Source organism: Excalfactoria chinensis, chromosome 8, assembly GCF_039878825.1.
Source record: "Excalfactoria chinensis isolate bCotChi1 chromosome 8, bCotChi1.hap2, whole genome shotgun sequence".
NCBI lineage: Eukaryota > Metazoa > Chordata > Aves > Galliformes > Phasianidae > Excalfactoria > Excalfactoria chinensis.
The window spans coordinates 4,471,405-4,498,274 of record NC_092832.1 but is presented as its reverse complement, the minus strand read 5'-3'; the positions used below and the strand labels follow the sequence as shown (position 1 = coordinate 4,498,274).

General features: G+C 37.4%; 1 protein-coding gene across 2 annotated transcripts in view; it reads left to right on the top strand.

Annotated features, from left to right (window-relative positions):
* The first annotated feature begins 517 nt into the window (after nt 1–517).
* Nucleotides 518–26,870, top strand: part of OLFM3 (olfactomedin 3) — a 45,156-nt gene continuing 18,803 nt past the window's right edge. For both annotated transcript variants that reach the window (XM_072342950.1, XM_072342952.1), the window contains exon 1: nt 518–764. In XM_072342950.1, coding sequence (XP_072199051.1) covers nt 696–764 — 69 coding nt within the window. In that variant the 5' untranslated portion in view covers nt 518–695. The remainder of the gene's footprint in view (nt 765–26,870) is intronic.

The window sequence follows — 26,870 nt, the reverse complement described above, 5'->3', positions numbered from 1 at the left end:
AAAAGGAATGCAGATGTCCCTTGCAGGTCCACACTCCAGCTGGCAGGTGGAGGGGTGGCCTCTTCCCGTCACCAAGCACTGGCTCACTGACTAGAGAAGAAACTGCCTGAGGTAAAAAGGGTGGGAGCCCCCTGCTAAGTTCTCTGACTGTCGCCCTCCCCTGTGGCAGCACCCAGGGCTCCCCAGCACACCCAATGGCCAGCCCGGGGATGCCAGGTGTTCCTTTTGGACAAGCCGCACGTCCTTGCCTGCACTTAGCAAGAGCGCAGAGCCCGGCAGCTCGACCAACAGAGCCGAGAGCTGCTGCCAGGCCCCGCAGAGAACTAATACTGGGTTGGTACGCAGGGTCTCGGAGAGCCGCCCTGGGACGCGGAGGGATGGCTCCCCAATCTCGGCCCACCAGCGCAGCGGCACCGTCGGTGGTGATGTCACACCCCGCCCATCCCACCGCCTCCCGGGGCTCCAGGCTGGGCGGGGCGGGCCGGGGCAGCAGAGTCGCTCCGGCAGCGCCGTCCTCGCCCGCCCTCCCCGCGCCGCTGCTGTCTGCGGAATGAGCGTCCCCCGGGCGGCCGCCGCCGCTTCCACTCGGGCTCCGGCGAGTGGGCAGCAGAGCGTGGCTGCCGACGCGGTCTCCGCAAGGAGAGCGGAGTGAATGACCGAAGGCAGCGGCGCGGAGAGGCAGCCCCGGGATCAGGATGCGGGCGCCCGCCAACATCCTCAACCTCCTGCTGCTGTCCTTGCTGGCCGGTCTCGATCCTTCCAAGGTAGGAGGCGGCCGGGCTCCGCGGCTGGCGCCTCACCCGGCCCGGCGGAGCGGAGCGGGCGGGCGGCAGCCGGTGCGGCTCGGATGGGTCACGGGAGGAAGGCGGCTGTGCGCCCTTGGCCGCCCGGGCTGGACAGCTCCGGGGACAGCGGGGGCGCGGCCCAACCTGCGGCGGCTCCACCAGCTGCGCACCGCCGGGCCCGCCCCGACCGCCTGCTGCGGGCCCGGACCGAGGCACGGCCGCAGCGCAGCGCCCAGCGGCTGCAGCAGCCGCGGCTCAGCAGGGCTGCGGGAGAAATCAGTTCGTGTTGGGGAACGCGGGGCGTGGGCACGTCAGGAAGCTGCTTTGGAGCCCTGCTTCCGAGCACCGCCGAGTTTCATTGTTGTCAAATGCGTTCGGGTTGTCAAAAGATCGAATCTAGTGCTGAAATAACGCGAACAACGAGCGGTACCGTCTTAGCCGTGCAGCCTGTGACAGGGAGGGTGGGTTTAGATGAAATCATTGGAAATAAGAACTCGCAGCACTGGAGAATAAAACTCGCTGGGCCTGCGGATGGCTGTGGTGCTATATAACTTACAACTTCACCTTCATCTGTGTCATGCAGGTTTATACACGTGAGCATCATAAGAACGAGAGAGAAAAAAACATTCTTATAGCATTGCAGTCCCCCAGCACCCAATGCTGTGCTGCCATGATCTGTAATGTGCTGGTGAATGACATTTAATGATGCCATTTCAGTACCAGATGACCATACAAAACAGCACTTACCTCTTCTGATGTGTTGGTTTTTTTTCCTCCTTCTAAATAAAAGAATTAATCACATGAAAACATATACAGAATTTGCAGCAGTATTGAAGAGGTATTCCACCTAAACGTACACATAAAATAGAACTTAAAAAGCAATTCAGTGGCAATCTGATCTACAGCTGCGCTATTTATATTGCTTTCCTATCTACGAAATACAGTGAGAATATAACAAAAGCAGGAGGTGATGCAGAATTAATAACATCAGTTGATATAGAATTACATCTCCATGTTTTTGAACTGCAGCTCTTGCCGTGTTCTGCAGAGACTTAACCAGACAACGCACAGGAGTTCCACGTCTGTGTCAACAGGAACACATGGGCACATTACTATAATCACGGGTTTCCACAGTCACTTTTTCTATTGTCAGTTGCACTCAGATCTATTAAAGTCAAAAAGACGGCCTGAAAGCAGGAAAAAATATATACCACCAAAATTTGGTCACCGTCCGCAGAAGACTAAAACACTGATGAAGCAATCCAGGTTCAGCTGGCAGAAATCTGCTTAGCTCAGGTGTCAGATCAATGTCCCAAAACAACAGTGGGAAGACATGCTCCATCTTAGGTGTCTGTCACTGACCAGCACTGAAAAATCAGGATGAGCCACCACAACCAAGTCTCATCACTTAGCTTTGAAACTTTGCTTCTAGTCCTTTTTGGTATGGTGTCCTGTCTAAAGGGCACTAGAAAGGCTTTTTATTCACCCTTAGGCAAGACATTTTCAGGGATATTAAAATGCTAATTGCAAGCCCTTTTAACTCTGTGAAGAAGCCCTGAGCTAAAAAGATCTTAAGACCTTAAGAATAGGTAAAAATGTGAGCCCTTAATCAAAGTCTGCTGTTTACTGGAGCTAAACTGGGTTTTCAGAAATAAATGAGAGTTTTGCTGGTTATTCACATCCCTAGCAAAGATACTACAGCACATTTAGCATTTAAGAAGGTGTCACGTGGCAAATAATAATTCAACTTTGTTGACTACAAACATCACATTTCACCTTTCTTTGAATAATTATCTGTGGACTTATGGCTAATATTGCTGTTTCTGGGTTTTGGGGGGGGGGGGTTTCTTTGTTTTTTAGCAAATAAATACAAGCTGCAATGGAAATCACTTTAGAAATGGAGTAATGCTCGAATATTTATCTTACTTCATGCTAAATGGAGATGGAATAACAATTTTCTGCCCTGTAGGCTTTGAAGCAAATAGATCATTAGACATTTGTGATAGGAAACAAGGAGATGTTCACTTCACCTCTCCAAAACACTGTGCTTTATATTATGCTCATGGCCAGATGTACAACTTTTTCATGCCCTTGACACTCACAAACCATTCAGCTAATGAAAATAAATTGTCTCAGCTATTTCAGAGTATATACAATATATTCCCATTTATGACCTGCATTATTACTATTCAAGCAATAATTTAGGTGATCAATTACTTAATTTTTTTTGCCTGCAAAAGAAAAAAAACACCTTTTATTTAGTACCAGGCTAACACTGACTCTTAAGACTGTTGTTCACCGCCAGTCTTATTATGACGGGGTTTTTCTGCTAAACTTAGTACATTCTCTACAGTTGTAAAGTATTTAGGTATCGTCATCTTATGGCAGCATATGTAACCCCCAAAAAGTAGGGTTCATCACCAAAGTTTTGACACGTGAAAATGTTATTTCAACAACAGCCCTTTACTGCCCATGCTGTTGTATTTCCCTTCTTTTTCTGATAAAGAATATTGGCCAGCTCTGGCAGTTCTCCTTTAGCAAGCTCACTACTGCTTGATTTTAAACACCTATATTGCTAATTATAGAATATCAGCTTTAAGACTTATTAAAATGTCATGTCTGTTAATTAGATTCTAATTTTGTTCTATATTTATGCAGGGGGAAAAAAACAAGAAGAAAATATAATTATTCATCATCATGTGTTTCAGTGATTTTTTTTATTTCCAGCAGAGTGATTAAATACTCAGCAGGAAACCAACTTTAGGAAAAGACTTGCAGCACATTATCTTTCTTTTCTCCTACATTCAAATGTAGTATCTTAAAAGAATGAATAACTACTAGGAAATTTCTAAGAGTTACTGCTAGATGGCATCTCTGTGCTGCTTTTCGACAAGCCTGGAGTTTTTTGAAATGACCTTCATAGTTTTCAAAGTGGACTTTTCTAAGTTACTCTTATTGGCCATCATTTGATTGCTACCAAATTATCACATTAGTATAACCAACAAGCATTTTACAGCAACATAACGCTGCTCCATATAACAGCAAGCTCATCAGGTAGCAAAATCCAGGTGGCATTAATTTTATGCATTTCGATGGATCTAAAAAATATGTATTTTTATCAACGCAGTTAATGAACTTTATGCCTTTATCTTTTATGTGACTGTACATCCTTGATCTGATGGCTTTCTATTCTTTGAATTCTGCCCCCCAAAAAAGTAGTTCAAAAGATGACTGGTGGGTAAAATTCCAAATACAAACTATGTCTAGTATCATTAAAGGACAGTTGCAAAAGGCAACTATTATCCATATCCACAACTTGGAGTAACAGGATATTTGGGAGTATTAGCCTTAAAATAATGCAGTTTTAAAAGTTGACTATTTTTGAGTGCATACTTAACCTCTGCATTTTGATTTTTGGAATAGCTGTGTTTCTAGACTTCAAAAACCTACAATTTTCACATGTAACCAAACTACATAATTAACCACTATGATCTTTCTTTCTCCCAGAGACTAACAGAGCTTGCTGAACTGCTGTTTTGTAGTAGAAAGCCATTTATCCCTGTCGTGAGACTGTATAACAAGAACAGTATATACAAACACGGGCTACTACAGAACAAATTTGCTGTTGAAAATAATAAGCCTTAGTGCCGTAATACTGCAAATTTGCCTGAAAATCTCATTCACTTCTTGGGAATTAATTTACACTGTTGTCCACACTATTCTTCATTAGTCAAAGCGAAAATCTTACCTATTTACCATGCAGGATTAAGAATGTTGTAAATAATGAATTGCGGAACGTGGAGAACTCGTGCCTTAACATTTCCAAGCAACACAATTCAAAAGCCAGGGAAGAACACTCTAGAGCTGTCTGTTTGTCCTGGGTCATCTCTCCTGAATGTGATTCCAGTTGTTATTCTCCATTAACTTCAGTTACTGGTTAACAGTCCACAGAAAAGCACTGCAATGGATATCAAGACAGCACCCAGCTGTAACTCTAAAAGTGGTGGTTCTAACTGGCTACAGATTAAGAAGTTAAAAATATCAAGTTCAGATCTTCAGAATCCATAACAGACCTGTTAATAAATCAACAGGGAGTATTCAGAAAGACTTAGTTTATGTTGGGAACCAGAAACCTCTTTTCCAGTACTCCAGTATGATACAAATGCTTTGGGACATCACTTAGGTATTCTTCATGGATCTTCACTGAAAACGAGGTAAAATTCAAAATCTGAGTAAAAACCAGCAGAAGCCTGGGATGAGCCTTCTCAAAGTCTGCATTTCACAAGAGTAATCTGTCCTACTACTTCGCTTCACAAAGAAGTGGATTTCTTACCAAAGCTGAAACCAAGAGAAGCGAGTTTTGTATGCCTTGTTTTGCGTAAATAACTCTTTCATGAGGGAGAATACCAGCAACCAGGAACAAGCTGAAAACTTCATCCTATAAATGAGCTGAAAAATCCAGAATTTCTTGCAGTTAAGACTATTGGTATAAACAAAAATAAAGAACACTGCAGAATCCCATATCAAATCTGTTTTTTCAAATGTTTTTAACTAAGATGTTAGTATAACATTAATACATTTCTACATGGATTAATCATCCTACCCATTTGGAGTCCCCATCCCTGCAGAGGCATTTAGAAGATGCACAGACATGGCACCAAAGACACAGTTTAGTGATGGGACTCAAAGTCAGGTTGACCACTTCATTTCATGATCTTGAAGATCCAACCTTAAGTGATTCCACACTTCTAAGAACCTCACTACCTGAATTCTTAGTCTTCCAATAGAGATATAAACAAAACTATACACACACACACACACATAGTAGCAGTGCATAGTACTCTATAAAGTATTTAGAATACTCAAAATACTCTAGAATATTTTCTAGATAGAAAAACATTCAGAAATGAAATGTTTTTATATATTTCAGGAATTCCAAAAGGATGATCCAAGAGCTTAAATTGCACTTGTTTAGCATAAAGAGACAGTGCGCACTCCTTTTGGCATGGTCAGCTAATAAACAGGTACTTGGTGCACCTGCAGAACAGAACAATTTACTGTTCACCTGATCTACCATTGTTTTTCAAAAGGTCTTTCACAAAATAACAGCTCCAAATCTGTCCCCTTCTTCATTTTTACTTTTTTTTTTTCTTCCCCCCTAATAGTAATGATCTTAATGTGTTCACTAGAAGATCTCTTAAGAACCCTTAAGGTACACAGCATCAATCTTCACGTACTTAGTCTTGGCATTAATGGTGGTTTTGGTGAGTTTGCTGAAAAAACAGATGAGTGAATAAATTACTTGCTAAGATATTTATCAACTGGGATTTTTTTTCCCCAATGCTAGAAAGATAGACATTTTCCAAAGGACATAACTCCTCTTATATCAGTACTACATTATCTTTATCACCAATTCAGAAAGGGGTGGGAGGATGGGCAGAACAAGTGGAAGACTCAGTTCAGAGAGCTGCAGCTTGATGCAATCCCTGATGAAGCACCAATCACAACACTGTAAATAACTGCATGAACTACTACAGAACAGTTTATCTTATAGAGTTCTTAATTTACCAACTTTTTTTTTCTATTTTTTTATGCAAATATTTTAAGATATGTTTCAGTATATCACTTTAAAGGTAATAACTAAGCACTCGAATCATTTTCCATATGCATACACATATTTAAAATTGTAGATGCTTTCTGACCTTGGATATTGCTTTCTAAATTGGATTTGTAGAAATACATTCTTCAATCCATTTAGAATACATTACTAGTACATTTATACATATTGGTTAAACTGGTCCAATCCTACCCCCAGTACTACAATTACTTTCTTTTATCATTTTTCCATATAGCTTTTCATATGCTGTTCTCACCAGTCCACCTTCTAATAGGATGATGTGCATTTTCAATATATGATATTGAGACTTCCAAGAAAGTAAGAAGTAAAAATATTACTGTAATACCAAGTAATAAACAGTATGGAGAACACAGACTGCAGTGGCAAGGAACTCCATTACCTTTCTTAGACTAGATGCAACTTTGAAGTGAAATTTCTCTGCTTTTTAAAACTGAGCTATTAGTAATTTGCTTTTATTTTCATTTGGTCTGGATCCAAGTGAACCAGGACCTTTCTCACTGAATTGAATAGGCATTTCATTGTTTTTCTTTCACAGAGGAGATCCCATTAGTTGTAGCTTGCAGCTCATTGGCAGACCATTGTTTTCCAATTATCTATTGGTAACCCTAAACAATGGAAGTTCTTAAAGCTGAAGTTCCCCAGCAGCCTCAAACTGTTCACAGCCACCCCAGCAATACTTCTGCTCTGCACGACTCAGACCTTTCATTGTCAGTTTCAATGCACTAACCCAATAGAACGCTACGGTTTTTCTAAAGGTGAGATATGCTCTTCTGTTTGACTACTTTAAACTTTTTAATAATTCTGAAACACGAGAGCACACTTATGATATTCATTCTGTTTGCATAGTCTTAAAATTTCCAAGGGCTGTCGCATGAAAGTTTGGCAGAGAAATTACAAAGAAATTGTCTTAAAGACAAGACCTCTCCTGCATACTGTAATTTACTTAGCAAATTAATGCTGGTTGTTTTTTTCCTCCTTTTATTTCTTCCCTTGCATATAAGCAAGAGCTGACTAATTTTTCAACCTTGTGATTAAGTGTACATACATAGCAGTTGTATTAAACTTACACGTCACTTGAACTTGTACTAAACAGCAGATCCTGCTGCGCCACTAATTTTCACAGTAAAGACCCTTTCAGTTCTGTGCCTTGAAGACAGCTATCTTGGCTCTGGGTGTGATATAAACTATCATACAGGTAATGGTATGAAACATACAGCTGTAGATATATATACTCTCCGCTCTCAAAGTGAGTGTGTAACAGGTTTGGCTTCATAACAAGATTTCAGATCAATATTATTTGCAGGTATTATTCACAGGAATCTGTGAGAACTTACATGCCTCATGCAGAGATGCATGCTGAGTATAGTAACAGACAAGACCCTTTTGAAGCATATTTAGCAGCTAGCTCATATTTGGAGAAATCAACTACCAGTTCAGTCCAGTGTCTTCTCACAAGTCAGATAAGATCAGACATGACAAAAAAGGCTACAGTTAAATAAGAAAAACCACTATTATTATGTGATAATCATTAGTTTATCATTAAGACCATTGCAAAAATGAATGACCAAAAAACAAACAAACAAAAAACAAAAACAAAAGAACAAAACAACAACCCAACTGGTTAACTAAATGAAGACTGCTTGATTCTGAGTTTTTCTAAAGAATTGTGACCTCCTGCATTATTTACAATACATCCTGCATAAGTAGCTCTCAAACTGACAATAAATAAAGCTTTTTGAAAACATATTATTCAGACAAAACTCTTCGGCAAAACAGATTTGAACTGAAAACTTACTTCTGTCACCTGACCTTAGCAAAGGAATTATTTTAAAATATATGTTTAATTGATCAAAGAATGTTTAAAACTGTGGGTGTTTGCTTCATGGTAAAATTACATTTCCTATGAAATCAGCATCATTCAACTGCGCACCTATTCAGCCCATGCAACATTTCTGTTCCGTTAACTGATTTATACAGACCACCAGCTACTTAACATGCTTTCAGGAACGAATATACAAAGAGGGGCAAAAGACTGTTCAGACCTCCCTACTATCAGTCTCAGTGCGTTCCTGGATCTGTCCTATAGCACAGGCTCCCCAGTCATCATGTCTTCATGACAATAGTACAGTGACAGAATCAGAACCTTGCACAACTCTTTCTACAGTTTTAGAGGTTAACCCTCCTTGTAATTATTTCAGTACACATATATGTAGAAATTTAAATAGGCAAGTGCAAGCCTCAAAACAATCATAATGCAATGTAGTGTAATGAAACTAAAAGAAAACACAAGCTATTTACTAAATTCTCCCCACCTTAATTTTGTGTGAGCTTATTCACAGAAGTAAAAGACTAAAAGATAGTTTGGGAGTCAGCAACCAAAAGCATGATGATAAACTTCTGACTTTATCAAAGCATCCTTTTTGTTACTAATCCCTACTGTCACAAATTAAACAGAAATCGTGTTTACTGTTTTTTTAATTGCTTCCTTTTTCACAATATAAACTCAGGCCTGACAAGACTGACAATACCTTATAGAAAAATGAGGGACCACATCTGGTTCCCTGCTATTCCATTTGATTATGTCCTTGGTTTTCTTATAATGTGAACAATGGCACCTTATAAATACCTTTGTTGAAAAATAAAATATTACTTACAGAGAAAATCAGTAACTACAGGTAGTAATAGTAGAACAGTCCTATGTTTTTAGATTATCTCACACAGTTTACATTTCAAAAGCCAATACTGCTTTTGGAACTACAGAGTTACTAATTCAACAGGACTGTTTAGAGTTGGTGTATTTTTAAACAGTTTCCATTACCATGGGATTACCAAAATGTTAATTCTTCCTATCAACAAGACAAAAAGAGATGAAAATTGGGACTTTTAATTCACTTTTCTTTGTCTTTAATTCTAGATCCAGTGTGGGATCTTCTACAGGGCACACAAATGGAAGAGTATTTATTAAACGATTACATATTCTATTGAAAAATAATATTTTGGAAGTTTTTGCTCACCAAACATCATATTAATGCATACATAATTGAAAATGTATGAAAAAAGGTGTTATTAATTTAGTATTGACTGACTGTAAGGCTAAACTAATACTTTTATCCATTTTAAATATAACCTTAAGTAGGTGGGCAAAGCTTCTTCACAAACTCCTGAACAGCTGGAAGACATTTTGTCCAAAACAGTTCACAACATTTTTTTGGTGCAACCACAGACTTTTGGAGAACTTACTATTATGACGATTTTAACAATAATTAACACAAAATGGCCTTCAAGTAAGCATATCTCAAGCCAAATTTGCTGTTAACCTAAGAAAAGCATCCCAAAGTGCCAAGAATTCACATGATTCTAGATCATGTACCGTACACGTCTGATTTTACTTTAATAGGCCAAAACAGACAGATCTGGTAACATGTTCATTGGACTGGAAGGACATTTCAGCTATCCTTGCAAGGGCACATATCCAAATTGTGAAACTGTTACTCCAATTAATATCAGCTTAAATAAAATGCTTTATGACAGGTAGGGGGAGAAAATCACTGCCTAAAGCAACTCACATATATATTTGTTGCTTCAAGGAGGCCATGTTTTAATACAAGCCTGTCTGAACAAAATATTCACTTCAGCAACTAAGGATCAGCATACCTACCACCATCAGTTTATATGTAAGCTTAAGAAATGCCTTAATCTGCTTGAGTCTTTTAAACAATGCCTAGAGTTCCACTGAACAGTCCTGACAAACTCTTTGCTGATTCTTCATATTTTATGATATTCTTATTTCAAGATGATTTTGAACTGCACCACTGATTGTTAAGGGAGAATGTGCATGATAGCTATAGTTTCTGGTATGTTTGCCCTAGAAAACCTTTCTGCAAGTAGAAATGAGTCCAGACGACAAAGACTAGACTGAACAGCAAATACATGCTGTTCAGAGGCTTGATTTGTTCATAGTCCAGACAGATACCTGGCCTGTGAGCACCAGGACTTCTTTTCAGCTCTCCTCAGGTTTGTCACCCACTGAAAACAGCGCTGAAATCCAGGCAAAATGCCCAGAGCCACTCTGATGTGGTGCTGGTGCCACAGTCAGTACCCATAGCTTGCAAACATTCTCAAAAAACCCAAGTTTAGAAAGTCAGTTTAGCAGACAAGTGCATTTCAACACTTTTTTGCTACTTCAGTTGTCATGTGGTACATGGAAATCTTTTTCCTTTGAGGAACAGTGTATTAGAAATGCAGAACGCATGAAATATCTGACTTACAGGGTAGACTGTAAAATCAATTTTACATAGCAGACTGTGATACAGTGATAGCTTGGAACAGGAAGAAGGATGAAAGGGTAGGTTTAGCAGAATGCACTAAATAGCATGGGTACATTGTGATAAATGCACTATGTACACTGAACAATGAAGAGAACAGGCTTAGGCAATGATGATAACAGGAAATCGAATGATACAGTGTGAGATTAAGGTAAATAATTATACTGGAAACACATTGAAAATTGGAATGTCCAGGGGGGAAAAAAAAACAAAAAACATTTCTTCAGGACTATTTTGTCTTTCATAAATGTATTTTCATAAACCCAGTAAATGAGTATATTAAAAATTAGATGAACAGTATCAAAGTAAATTGGCATTGCATTGGGATTTCTTTCATTAAAAAACATACTGCTGTTTGCCCAAAGAAACGCCTATGGCTGTATCTCTCACTGCCATTCACCAAGAACAAAAACAGAAAATCTCCAGGGAAAAAGCAACGGCTTCAGCAGCAAAGTTAGATTCATTTCTCACCTGCAAGATCAGTCATGAGTGAGAATATGTTACTAGATCGATGACTCATCAGCTTGCCTGTGCCTGTCAATGATGGGCGTATGAGTGCAAGATGCCTGCAAAAAATAAAAATAATAAAAGAAGAAGATTAGAAAGAATAAAGTAAATCAACATTTCTAATGCTACTTCCGTCACTCCAAAAGTAATGCCTCATATTTATTTCCATAAAAACTGCAACAGCGACAAAGAGCACAATAACACTATGTGATAGAGAAAATTACCAGCTACAAAACGCTATTTTTCAACATGGTCACCACTATTAGCTATGCATTTCTGCCAACAATGAACAAGAGTCTCATGCTATACTTATAAAAATGTTGATGAATGTCAGTGGGTGCCATTTTTTGCACATGGAGGATTTCAGTGTCACCCTTTTGCTCCACCCACACTTCCATGTCAGATGCCATTTTGTCAGACTGCCCCTCCACTGTCATTTGTCACATAGCAATAAAATGCAATGGAATATTGCTGGGAAGATTCAACTTCTACTGCTGTACCATCACCATCTCCTCTGACATTGTGGGCAACATTATTAAAACAGAAGGCATTACTTTCAGAGCAGCCCTTGTTGACAGGAAGTACAAAAATAAAATCTTCCATAAGCATTCATTCCAATACTTCTACAAACAGCTTTAAAAGCCTGTGCTCCTTTTCTACCAAGTGAAATTGATGCTTGAGTAGAATAGTAGCATAATATTGTAAACTGTTTTTGAAAATGACTATATAATTTTTACTTGCATTTGTACTTGCCTACTCATTTAAGAAATACCAGTATATTTTATCATTTATCAATTCAAAGCATCTCAAATTTTAACACTCAGATTTGTGAATTATTCATAGAAGCAGTGCATCAGGAACTATGTATGGAAATGTTGCTGAAAATAGTGCTCTGTGTTACACTAATTCTAGTCAAAGAGGAAACTAATTTTGTCAGATTGGTTAGATCGCAGTATCTGCTCAGCCTCGTTATTGAGTATATTGTGCATTCTATTTTTAACCGTGCCAGTGATGGGAGTCAGCATTTTACAGAATATTACAATACAATTACACATTGTATCGCTGCAATTTTTATTTCCCAGTTCTTCACAATCAGATTCAGTCCCTAGTATAACAAAATCACCCAGAGGGGCCCTTCAAAGTTTACACAGAACCAATTCTATCTCCTTCTGCTCCGCTAGCTAATGGGGTCAAAATCAGAAATCATAAGTATCGTTCAAGGAACACCAAACAATATCTGTGTTACTGATTGGCAGGGAGGGGAAATGCATGGTCCCGAAAGTCTTGCTAAAAAATAATTCCATGCAATTAGAGCAGACAGTAGAGAAAATAGGCAAAAGATATCTGACTCATTGTACAGAATCAAGGAAAAAAAGGGACAGAAAAGGAACAGTCACTGAAATATTGCAAACAAATACTGAATACTATTCCGTGGCAAGAAAGAAAAAAAGACTAAGGGATGGTTTTCCTTCAACCTCAGAAATGTGTCAGTAAGCAAATAAAGCAAGGAATAAACTACTATATATTTGAAACAGAATCCTAAGCAGTATGATTTACAGCTGTTTTTTCCATGTTTTCATTTACATTTAGTAGCCATCACTTTCAAGCAGTTTGCAACAAGAAAGTTGTATCCTACTTCTGTTAAACATTTTTCACAGCGCTGTGTTTACAAAACTTTGAAGCCATTATTCATATATTTAAGTAACGTGCACAATTAAATATGTTTTCAAGGTTAAGTGGAAATATTATCTGCACAGATTTTTAAATATTTCATCAGATCTCTTTTTCTTCTCTTATTGTATACATCTTTGAAAGATGGATCTAAAGAAATACATAGGTGGATGTTCATGAATAGAAAAAAGTCATAGTAGTCATCATAAGATGGTATTTTCTGTGGTGCTAACAAGTTACCAAATAGCATTTCCAACTCTTAGTATTCTCTCATATTGCACTAAGTATTATGGGGATTTTCCACCAATTTAAAAATTAAATAATATCATTATCCATAATTACTTTTTTTTTATTATTATTATTTTCAAGACCATTTTTTTCTATTAGATTTTCATTAGCCTAGATGTATATAAAATTTCAAAGTTATAAACTGAAGTATTTGCATAAATAAATGTTCTTAAATTTAGATGGGCATTTACACTAGAAATACTTGACCAGGTAAGATACAAAATAAGCACGTACAAGACCGATCATTCAGAATTAACCATATAAATTGGAAGAGTGGATGCTGTCAGAGGCAGATGTGTATCAAAAGCTTGAAGGCTAGATCTGAAGTAGTTCAATACCCTTAGCTTTTCCCAGAGACATGAGAGGACATTCCTTTTATGGCAGATACATTATGTCTGATATTTTTAGCAAATAGACAACTCCAACAGTTGTCTTTCTAGGTGGTTATAGATACATTCTACAATAGGTCCACTGGGTGCTTCTATATGAGAAAGAGTAAACTAGACTGCTACTGTGGGATCCATAAGTAGATTCACACAGTACTTGTATAGCACAATTTCAGGGCTATAAATTTCCTTATTCTATAGTTAGAACAGAAATATGTTGAAGTTAATTTAGTTACAGGTACAATTAAAAAGCATTAGAACATCTAGGTCAAGGATCAATACAGTTGCAAATAGTATCTGCACTGCAGCAAACGAGTAGAGGTGAAGGACTGACTTAAGCCCAAAGAACATCAGAGAGGCATCTGATCCTAAAAGTTCTGCCTGCTCAAGGAATACAGAGGCCTGAGCTATTTTACAGTTTTTATTTATTCATGATGCAAAGCTATAAAGACATTGTATCAGAAAATATGAGCACCAGCCTTCCAAAGCAGGTCCATGGGGGAAAGAGTGACTTTATTTTCCTATTTATTAGCCTTTTTCTTTTATTGCCTGTGATTTCCAAAGATTTATACAGGGGAGGGGAACGCCCTCTTAGAATGAGGTCTGTAAAAGCTTCAGGAAATGGAGAACGGAAAACAATTTCTTCATTAGTGGTATTGTATTATGTTATTCATTAATACAATTAATGAAGAAATCTATTGTGACTTAAGGGGAAGAGGAGCCACAACAGATCAGTGCAGTCACCATATTACTTGCATCACACTGCAACTCTGGCAATTTCCCAAGAACAGACCAAGGCTGTACTATGGATGACAGGACTTGCAACCATTCTGATGAGCCCTTTTGCCTTGTCCATACAACTTCTACATGGTGCAAGAAGATTATATAAGATTGATGGTGCTCCAGCTTTGTTAGCAATCACACTGTTAGCAGTGATCCTGCCATCCCCAAGCCAGTAATTACCAGCTATGCCTGTAATGACAACCTATGCAGCACTAAAAAGCTCGTGGAGTGATACAGAATCTGGCCACCATTATTTTACCTCCCCACCTTCATTTTCCTTCTTTCCTCCTCCTCACTAAAGGAATAGAAAGGGACATTTTGGGAGACATCCCTGTCACCAAAGCTTCTTGGAGAGGTCAGAGTCAGTCAGGAGCCGCATTCATTCTACTGCTGAAGAGAAGTCTGTTTCATGTGCAGGGAAATTCTCAATCGTCTTTTCTGCTTGAAAGATTTGTAACAAAGAAAGCCATGCTGCTATTTACTCTGTATTTGTCATTAGGGAAATAAAACTACCACATATTCTGTCAAGTCCTTAGTATTCGAAAAATACCAATGCATTCTGACAAAACAATTGCTCATTACTACAGGTTACTCTGAGCTGACCAGGCACATACAAAGATTTTCTTCCCCTAAACAATAAATACAATTTTTATGCTTTGGAAAGCAAAATTCATCATTTTCATTCTATTTAAGTGATGAACCAACAGGGAAAATCAGTGCCCAGACAACAAAAATCTGACACCCCTTAAGTTGCTTTAAACAAGGCAGTATTCTGATGACAGCTACTGAGTCACTTCAAGTTTGCTCTTAGATTATCTGAAGACTCAGTGGGGTTCATTACCTTCAGAGAAGACAGGTAAACTTGCATAGTCCACTTCTGTTTAATACTCAGAGGCACCACTGGTGATCACCTAAAGGCAAGCTCAGAGTTGCATTTTGTACACAGAAAGGCCTATGGAGCTAAGCTTATTTGTACTCACCGAGGATCTTGCTCGTCATTTTTGTATTAATTAGCACACAGGCACTGTTTCAGTTATCTGCTAACACTGGGAATGAAAATCCACCAAATACAAATATTGTAGCTTCAAAATACATGCTTGTTTTGTTTTTTTTTTCCTCAGCTCAATTTTCAAATACTATTTTGAGAACATTGCAATAGCAGGGTGAGAAAAATTGAATTATATCTTTTGTCTCTGCACACAGCAATAGCCCACACAATTTCTCTTACCATGCACACTTACAGTCCAGAAAGTGCCGTTGATGACAAACAGTATGGAGCAAAATCCTCTATCTTTAACCTAACTGAATAACAATTTAGCTCAACATAGAAAATGCTTCACATTATTAATGTGTCTACCTTTATAATGTTTAATGATTTAATGATAAGATAGTCTGCTGTCATCTGGAGTCTAGTATTTATTGTACAAATGCACATCTATTCTTCATAGGCTGTGAATTAGCATATAGACATGCTGATAAGAGTTACACCGAATACATACTTATAACACATGTAAAATAACCCTTCTATTCCAGATTTACAACTTTTGGGCTAAGTTTCATCCCAGGAGCACTCAAATACAATCAACAGACTTTGCACTCAGCTTAACTCTGCGGCAGACAATCCAGTGTTCTAGGAATTTAACTGTAGTTTCATATCCATAACAAGAACGCACTCTGTCACACTGTTCATATCATATGGAAAACTTCTAGGATTTAAATTAGAATCATTAGTACTGCCCAAAGAGAATTAAGAAGCAATTTGGAAGTCAAAGACAACATAATGATGAGATCAATCAAACTTAAATGCTTAATAACCTTCTGAAAATTAAAATTGTGCTGAACAAAGAACCTGAGACTGGATATCCTACAGTTGACTCACGTGGTAATATCACACAGACCCTCTGAGGAATTCCTTTGGCACCTGGGAGATGGCTGATTAACAGGGCTGCTTGGGACAGCTTCCACCTCTCTGGATTTTCCACAGCGTGCCTATCAGGAAATCCATAATGTAAAATTTGTCTACTCTTTACTGACTGAACCTGAAAATTATTTGCCAAATTTGACACAAATTGATCTCTTTAGGAAATACAGGTTCAAAACCCTTCAAGCTTTTCCACTGGGTAGAATAAAATTCATTTCCAGATGATCTAAGAGCATTCTTCCTTTCTTTATAAGATTAAGCCTTTGGAAACTATATAGGTCATCTATATTATGCCCTCGGGAAGCAGTTCTTAATAAGCATTTGGTTGCTGTACTGTTACATGAATGCAGCACAATGAAACTATTGTTTCCCCTTTCCTCCCAGTGATGTTAATCATTGCTATTAGTATAAGGAAAAAATTCTTATTCTCATCACGCTTGTTCATTTGCAGTGGCAGGTACCTCAGGAGGAGAAAAGGAAAAGCTGTATCTGTTCTTGTATTCTTCCCTGCTTGAAATTCTGTATGGCGTTCTGTGGTGAGCACAGAAGAACAGGACCCATTCTTCCTTATTTTCTCAGCAGGCACACAGTTGATTTCACAATATAATGCTGAGTTTGTAAAGCTTGCAATGTTTACCTAAAAAAGGGAGAGAATGCAGTTTGTGTGCCTGACTTCAAACCATGAAAGATCTCAAGAATGTATATTCCTTCACCAATGGGAAGAAAAAGGGAATGGTCCAGGGCTGCTTGGTTTTTCATGTTTCTTTCACTTTCTGTTCTTACGCCATCTCTTTCTATGAAAGGAATAAAGTACAAAAAAATATATTTTTAAAGGGAAATGGGAGGGATCCTTCCTTTGTTCACTTTGACATTTCCTTGGCATTTACTTTTACTCAGTTTGGCAAAATTACATTGCAGCTGTTTATAAGTGTTATTTAGTCCATTATGAACTCTGCATGAAGTATTTTTGGATTTGATGCTGTTGAGCCTCCTCTGTTTTAGTAGTTATTTCTAATTCATATGAGTTCCATGAATCTGAGAGCTCCATTAACCTCCATTGCGCTATCTCTGCCATTCACAGCCTTAGCAAACAAGCAAATACAATGAAAAGATACACAAGAACCAAAGAGTCTTAGAAGGAACCAAATGTATCAAACAACTAGTCTGAAGAAAAGCCAAGAGGCTCTGCTGGATTATATAAAGTAAGAAAGCAGGATTCTTCTATTTGACTTCTTAGCAGACCTGAAGCTAGACTTCTGTTTATGGCTTTTCTGTCTTGTTTTCTTGTCATCTTTATCAAGGAGCACACTTACTGTCACTTTGCTGCACTTTAAGAGTAAAGCTCATTTTAACAGTATGCATTATCCAGGTCATTTTTTTTCCCCTTCCATCTTACATGAAAAGAAAAAAAAGTTTTCCAGGTACTTCAGAATTTATAATTCTTTTAAATCTTCCCAGTTCACTCCCTCTCCCCAGAAGTGGATTTTGCAGTCTTTATCTTCATCCAGACTATCAACAGAATCATAGAAAATAAACCCAGTGAAGCTCAGAGATTCCTTTGTTTTTGAAAATCCGAATCATTTGACATATTGACATATTGACATCGCTCTCATCAACTGTTAATTTAATCAGTGCTTAAGCACATCTACTGTTGAAGGGGATAATTTCTCTAAGCAGTGTATCCCAGTTCTTGCCTATCTTCACTTTGAATTGTTTTTTATTAATTTGTTTCGGAAAATGCACAGATGATGAAGTGGTATTTCTATTTTTACAAAATAAATAAATCAATAAATAAAAATGAAGGCACGCTTTCTTATAAATTCGGTGCCCTGCTTCATCCTAGAAATAGGGCTGAAATGGATTGCCTGTGTCTGCTGTAAAGGTCAGAAAACCATTTTCTTAAATTGGAAATAAACTAATTTTCCTCAAACGAAGAAAGACTTGTGTTAAACAGCTCTAAAGTCTCTAAAATAGCTTTACAGAATTTATCATTTAAGAGTTTGATTTGTCACACGTAACTTACTACTATGCATTGGGAACGTGCCTGCTGGAATGAGAAGATCTGAAACAATATTATGGAAAAGAGAGGAAAAACTAATACAGTCAGTGTGTGGAAAGTGGCATAAATTGTGTAACTTGAAGTTAAAGAACTTCATTTGGAAAACACACTGCTGGCATTCTCTGCTCCCTTTAGGAGTTAGGGGACTTCCAGTTCAGTATTTCTTTGTTCCTGTTCCTACAACTACAAATAAGTGTATCCTAAACTGTACTTAAAATAAAATCATAGTACAAAACAGTGACTTTCCTGCAGGACAGGACACGTGTGACCAGAGTGATTTACTTCAGTACTTCAGGTTCAGAAACCAAACAGGAATACATATCTTTAAAGATAATTTGATCACCTGATACTGAAGTACCAATCTATTAAGAGATAACAATGATATTTTTAGAAATTTTTATATTTTACAGAACTCTTTAAAAGGCTTTGTTACAATTTCAAAACAGACTTTCTGCCATAATTTCACTCATGAAGTACAATAAAATTGTAGCAAGAAAATTTCTCCAGTTGCTCATTGGAGTAATAGAGGTTTTAACTGGGTACTATTCGTAGGAAATTCATATTTGAATTTCTTTATGGTTCAAATAGAACTGAATGAGATTTGGATAGTAGTGTATACATGGAAAAAAAAGCCATCAAAAAGCACCACCGCACACAAGATTTTTAGTAACGTGTAACCTCTCTTCCTAAGAAACATAGAGGAAAGAGTTGCATATACTCCTTCTCCTTCTAAACTGTATTTCAGCACTAGAACCTGTCATTTTTGCTGCAATTTTCTAAAGATTACAGGTTTGTTTTTCAGAAACCACTGTCACCTATCCAGTAAAAGACTGGAGAAAAACTAATATGACCATACATCTCTTGCACTACTGAAATCTTGGTGTTGCCAGGAGAACCTGATCATCATAACATAAATCAGAGCTGACTGAAGCCTACAGTGCCAACAAGTGATCATCTCAGAGGACCACGAAGACAGTGAGCAAAGGAGCCACGTTATATAGCCTAGAGATCTCTTCATGCCAAGGCATTCATTTTCAACCAGCCCAGGAAAGCCTGAGATTCCCAATGCATTGTAACAGAAGCCACAAAGCATCTGTTTCTTGAATTCTGTCAGTCTTAGTTCTTACTCTTCTGTTTCATTCTCCCTCAGCGTGAAAGAGCTCCATGTTCAACTACAGTAATTTTCTTCTGGTAGACGGTTAATATATTACCTAGTGGGAATACTATACTAGATTGAGGGAAAATCTTATTTAAAAGGGTCACTATAATAAGGAACAAAGAACATTACCTCCTTTGGCTTTCCATAATTATGTTCCACTGATTGCTTTAAGTTCACATACTCGTACTGCTTCTCATTTCTTTACCTTGATTGACTCTAGTTGAAAAGAATTATCCACTAAATATCAGATTATTCTGTTACTACATAAATTTATTTCCATTTTAATGTGCTATTTTTATTGGGATAATACCCAATAATACCCTTCTTCTTCCCTAATTGTACTTTTAATATCATAAATCTTTGCCTATGTTGTATTCTTCCTTTCCCTCCCCACACCCCATTTTTACCATAGTTTGCAGGCTGTATCACAAACCCAAATAAATTACAGCACAAATACAGACTGCGAATCATCTTGGACTATTCATAATTACTAAACACTGACTTTGTGCATTGATGTAACTGTCTGTACAGAATGCTGGAAGGCTTTTATCCTAATAGTTACATTTGTAATGCTTAAAACAGGATACTGTGCTATAGTTGCACTGCAGTTCATATGCCCTTGGCATAACTAATGGCTGTAAGTAATATGGAATTTATCATCTGTCCTCCAACATCTGATAAGCCATATTCTCCCTCAGGGATGCTTTTCTTTTCCAAAACATTGATATTTGCAACTGTCAGTCCTTTCAGCTTCTATTGTGTTTTTAAAGGGTCGGTGTGGTCACTTCAGTCAGTTTTCTCCAGGCTGTCTCAGTGATGGGTAATATGTTTCATTATCTTATCTACAGTTATCTTATACTTAGAATTTGAAATTCTTCACATGTAGACTGCAGGACCAGTTTTATTTCCTCTTCTGTTTAGAAGACTCCTGAAAAATTGTTCCATCTAATGAAGAAGTACTTGCATTTTGTGCCTTGAAACAGCATTGTTTCCAATTAACTACACAAGGAGAAATGAAGTAAGCATTAAACTGTGAAGTCAGAAAGCCTGCATTGCTAAGCCAGAGTTGTGTTTGGGGAAACTGGATGCTTTCACCCTACAAAAAGGCCATTATAATTACATTCTCAACTGCCAAGCAAGCTGCACAAAAGACTCCATTCACGCTCTCCTGAATGCATACTTAAAGCATCTGACTTCTAATACCCCACTTCTGAGTCAAAGAAAAAAAATTTTCTATTCTTGTGGTTCTTCTCCTCAAGCTCTTGATTCCCAAACTTCACTCCCATACCAGTTTCACTTGACCCTAGCATCCTTACCAAATCTACAATAATATAAAATTGCAGTAACACAGGAGCATAATCTTCTGAATTAAATGCTACTTTAACACACTAAAATCAGTTCATAATAGCCTTTCTTTTGCCATCATTTCATTTCCTGTACATTTCAAGTTAAATATATACATTGAGATAGGATAACCTCAGACAAATGACCTTCATTACAATATGAATTTCAAAATAAATATATACAAATGCAACATATTTAGTTTGTTTCTGGGAGTGACATTCATCTCAAGGGATTTAAAGCCATGAGATTTTATTGTATACACTCGGGAATCTGTAGGAGAAATGAAAGTAATCAAGAAACACTCTGGGATGCTGGTTTTTTGTTTTTCTGTCAGTTCTAAACCTACTGCACAGTCCAAAATTAGTAATACACAGGCAAAGTTAGTTACACAGTTTTTCTCAAGGAACTACTAGCAAAGTCCATACTAGGATGACTTCAGCAAATCTAAGTCTACACTTTCCTAAAGCGAATGCAAAATCTAGAGTCAGGTCTGAATTTTTAGAGATCTGAAGAGAGATCCAGATCTGGGAATCTGATTCTGAAGTCAGTTCTTCTAAACAGAAAGCTAACTTCAGTACAGAAAACCAACCTATGTTACAGAAACATTCTACATCCATGTGCAAAAGTAAGCTGAAAATTTGTACAAATTCATCACATCATTTATTAAATCCAGTGATAAGAGATGGATAAAACAGTTTGCAAAGGAAAGAATCTGGCAGTTTATATTGCTTAATAAACCATAACCATGAGTTCTAACAAATCAAAAAGCACACTGCACTGAACTTCTGAACAGCTCAAATATGTATCTTAAGAATAAACTAACTACAAACCTTTTGCCAGCAGCCAAACATTCAGATTACAGGATGAAACAAGATTGCTTGAATGTTGCTAGCAAGTGCATTTTTGTGGCCTGCTTTCCCAGGCTCTAACCCATTCCCACAGGCTCACTTCTGCACTTTTAGTATGGCGACATCCAGTATCCTGTTACATAATGAACTATTTTTCAAGTCTCTACCAGTTTTTCAGAAGAACTGAAATGTCTAAGCTCATTTTTATTCTAATCTCTTGGAAAGGCAAATTTGTTTTTCAGCCCAGAATATCCATTCACATTACTAATAAACCACTGAATATACATGCAACAACCTAATTCGAAAACTTTCTGCTGATCAGAAAGTCATCTGTGACCCAGGTCCTTGTTTCTTTAACATACCAACAGTCATGTAAAAGGTACCATTCCAAAATATTTCTTCTTATAGCAAACTCATTTAACAAGATCTCAATGGACAGATTGTTTTAAACAATTCTCAAGCCACGTTCTCTATGGCTAACTACCACTTGACAGCTCACCACACACAAGCTAGTATTACACCCATACTAGTTTCTGACACTCTCAAGTAGTTTTTCTTGAAGCCACTTTTGCTTTTGTTTTAACAACAGTAACTCCTTATCAATTTTCACACCTGTGTGTATGGCATTTACCCTCATTACTTTGTCCCTTCCATTCCCCTTGCCTGGAAGAAATTCAAATAGAACAGATTTGCTTCTGTGTCACCATGATATCACAACATTTTTTGTTTACTGATCCTTAAGAGATTTATTATTACACATTTTTAAAATGATCTGTATATTTGCAAATTATATTTATTCTTTATATTTATTCTTTATATTTATATCTGCAAATTATATTTATTCTTCTCCTCAAATTCCATTTTTCTCTGCACCTCTATCAGCTTGATATACAGTCTTTAATTCATTTGTTTGTGTAGTAGAAATCATTTAACCAATTTCAATAAAATGTACTTCCCTTTCAATGCATTTCCAAATGGTTGAGCTTTGTTCTTCTCTGTGTTCTGAAGGTTCTATATTCTTTGCAAAGTGACTAACATTATTCAGTGAGGTGGTTTTTTTCCCCATACTTCACATTGTTTGAGAATACTGTTGAGGAGAGAAATGATGGGACGCTTTCAAATGAAATCATGGAGGTGACACCTACTGCAGTCTAGTTTTAGCTATTCTGTAATGAAAAGTATCACTATATACAGCAACCAAGTAGTGATTATCCTGTTTAAATGCAACACTTACACGATCTGATATTTTGAGAAGAGCCTCTGGTGTGTGTTTTCTGAATGCACCTCTCCAATTAAGCAATATAAACTTTGTAGACTGTCATATATGCATTTTTTCAGGCCAGAATTTTATTTTTTAATGTCTGAATGCAGTGAAATTCTGCTGAATGGCACACTGAATGACAGTGCTCTGAAGGATTCTGTTTAGTCCTTCAGACAGCATAAATTAATATCTTTTTGCTCACTTCTGCTAAATCACCTAAACCAAGTTACTCTTTGTTCCATAGTAGGGAATCTCAGCTTCTCAACATCTTCTATTAAGAAACAACATCTATCACAGGGTCACAGAAGATAGTCTGCCTTCTGATACTGCTTTTAAATATCAAGCTGATGATTACTTTGCAGACACGTACCGCAATTCTGAAGCAGCTTGTTTTCCAAGTACCACTGCTAAAGTAATTTACTTGTATTTGTCACTTCAAAGAAAGTACTGGAAGTTCACTACAGCCATGATTAAGCAGCTAACAGATAACAGCAGCTAGCATTCCTCTGGCTTCCACGCTGTAGCAGTACTGAGGCTACAGCCATAATAGTATAATTAACATAGCAGAGTTTGTGAAGATAGCTAGTGTCTTTTACTACTCCCACTCTTTGACACCACTAGGGAAAAAGTAAATTCAAAGATTTCTTGGGAACATGAGCTCATTTACAAATTCAAATTATCAAGAACAATCTGAAAACTGATTAAACAGTTGTTTTTGAAGATTGTTATTGCTTCTGTGGCAACTTCTGCTACTATTTCAGTCTGACTTTCTTCTAGCTGCAGCAACTCAACTAATAAGCAATATGATCATTTTCTGACAAATGGTATTGGCACTAAATCTAAGTCCTTACACACCACCCACTTGGATTCCTAGAAATTGTTCTCAGTAAAGCCAGCTTCAGAGTCACAACAGTTATTCTAATGACCTGGTACAATGCTGGCATAGCAGAAATAATTTTTCAAAGCATCAACTAATTGCTGAAAATCAAATCAGAAAATAAACTTTTAAAATTAACCCACCAGTTTAGATAATACCTTTTAAAGAAGATTGTTCATTTATTTATTTATTGGTTGCATGTTCTGAGATTTTCAGACTAAGAACAGCACTTTGGTCTTTATTTTTAAATAAAAGTACATCAAATGTAGATACTGCTACACTCTGGTGAACTGCAGCACCACTAGAGGCTATTACTGATGTACTTCCAGCTACCTAAAGCCTTCTTTTTCCTTTTGAGGAGGATCAAGAAGTCATTTATTGTATTTAGGTTGCTGGCATATTTCCACATCAAGAAGACAGCACTGCACCCATCCAACCACTTTACAGAGCTGAAGAGCATTTAGCTACTATTGATATAGAACATTCTTAGTTCATCATACTACAGACATGAAAGCATGCAAGTCGCTAACTCTCTCTACTGGGTTTCCCTTCTATTCATCTCATATAGTAACTCATCTCTTAGTACACTCATCAATGAGTCAGAAAACTCATTGTCCAGAAGCAGAGCTTAATAAAGAAATCTATCCAAACCAAAAAATTGTTGGGACTCTTGGGCAAACAGTGCCATTCATATTTTGCCAATCACTGATTCTGATTAGTTGACTACAGTGAGCAAAAACCATTTGCAAAGTGACTACCATTAAATTTAATTTACTCCAGATCTGAAATTTAGCACAGTTTATGTCCATATTTTTCCATGAAAACCCAGTATAAATTCAAGCTGGGTTTTGCTAAAAATTCCTTACTGGATATGGCTTCTACTACCTGTAAAACATGCAAGTGGTAGCAAAAGAAGCACAGCTCCAAATGGAATTAATTTAGAAAAAACAAAAACAAACAAACAAACAAACAAAAAAACCCACATTATTAACAGCCTTCAGCCTGAAATGGTCATTTACTGCATCAAATTTTAAATCTGCAGTCTGTTTCCTAAATAGTCTGAAATAGGAGAAAAGATGCTACAGCTAGTTAATGATTTTCTTATTTCTATTTACAAAGCCCATGTTTTTAAAATTATCTGTCATGGTTTATGCACTGTGCAACTTTTCTTGTTATTACTGACTGCTAACTTAAGGAATGCACCAATATTTCTGATTTCCTTGCTCCAGCAACCCCTTCCCCTTCTCTACCTGCAAGAAACCGACAACAAAAGATTCCACAGAGAAAGCACATTTTCAAGTTAGAGATAGTACTTTCATCCTTTTTTTGTTCCCTTGCATGACATTTCATTAAAGTAAAAACACATGCTTATTGCAAACAGTCTAATGACATTCATCTAGACTGAAAATGACAAATATCATCATACCAAAGCACTGACTGAGGTGGGCTCTCACCAGAATCACTCATCTTCTTACTTGTGGCAGACTATGTGGTATTATTCATAAGAAAATAAATTATAATTTGCTAGTCTATCAAAAATCAAAAGTCAGAAAAAGAAGCATCCATGAAATGCAGTTTCTTCAGATTCCCACTTTCCCCCTCAACCTTTGCAATATTTTCTTCAGTCTCCCCCTATTTCTGTCACACGATCTTCTTTTATGGAGAGTTTAAATCATTTTATCCTAGTTATAAATCTAAAACTGTTTTCCAAAGCTTACGGTGATGGATGATGACACTTTTCTATTGCTATTTAATTGCTTCAACACCACTACTTTGATAAATTGACTAAGATAAATCTTTTTTTTTCCCCAAGTTTCATCTTAGTAGTCTTTACTTTCATGGTTTAACCCCTTAGTGCCTTTAAAAATGATTTTGCAGTAAAGTCTTTAATGCTAGAAAAGATAAACCTTGGCAAATTAGATAGTGGTAATTAGTTCTGTGTTATACCTCATACATTGTAGAATGGCAATTCAGACCACCTTTACTGGAATAGTACCTTACCCACAACTTGTAATGTACACGTGATTTTTTAATTACCCTAATATTGGATATAAATATCTATTCCTTCTTTATATCTGTCCTTCTTCGCCATTATACTATTCTCATTTTCTGAATGTTGATAATCCCGTGGGTCACAGGATTACCAAAGCTTTAAACATTTGCCATTTGATCCTCAAGCCACTTTACCCTTAACTTTCAGAAAACAGGGCCAGTTCCCTGTAAGCACTGGCTACCCAACCTCAAGATGGTTCAGTTAGACTGACCACTTTCACAGGGTGTAGATGGGCTGCTGTTCTCAGTAAATACCTCACCTCAATTTTCTGACACACAGTTGCATTCAGTGTCTCCCAAAACACTGACTTTATTCAATTACAACAAATCAAATGCACTGATTTTCATGGCTCTAGCCCATCTCCAGGATTATATTCTCTACCTTCACAGTTAATTTCAGCTTCTAAACACCTGAGAATCAAGTTCCTTTTAAAATTCAACCTAAGCGAAAGCCAGCTACCTCAGCTGTGTACAGTACTGAGGTTTGTTCCCTCCCTGAATAGAATTATATGTATTTTGAAAACAGGGAAAAAATTACAAGTGATCAAAAGCATTAAGCATGAGGATTATCACAGGGGGGATTATATGTAAATCCTTACATGCAGCCCCCTAACAAAAGAACATGGAAATTGCAGTATTGTTTCAAACCTGAGCAAGACCAGGAACAGGAGCATATGGCATTGCATTGGCCTATTCTGTGGCTCTTCATGTGAAAAGAAGGCACCCTGAGGTTCTCCAAAGCTTATGCTGAGAGGGAAACTCTCAGCACAGTTTTTCATCGTGCTCTAAGCAGATGTCTCTTTGTATTTTTATTTATTTATATTAAGTTTTTTAAGTAAGCATGAATAAACTAGATCACCCAGAGAAATCAAGAGAACAGAAAAGGGTGATTCCACTGAACTCTTTTTCTCCCTTCAGCACTGTTATTATATTGCATATCTGAGGGGAAAGCTTTTAAGATAGTAC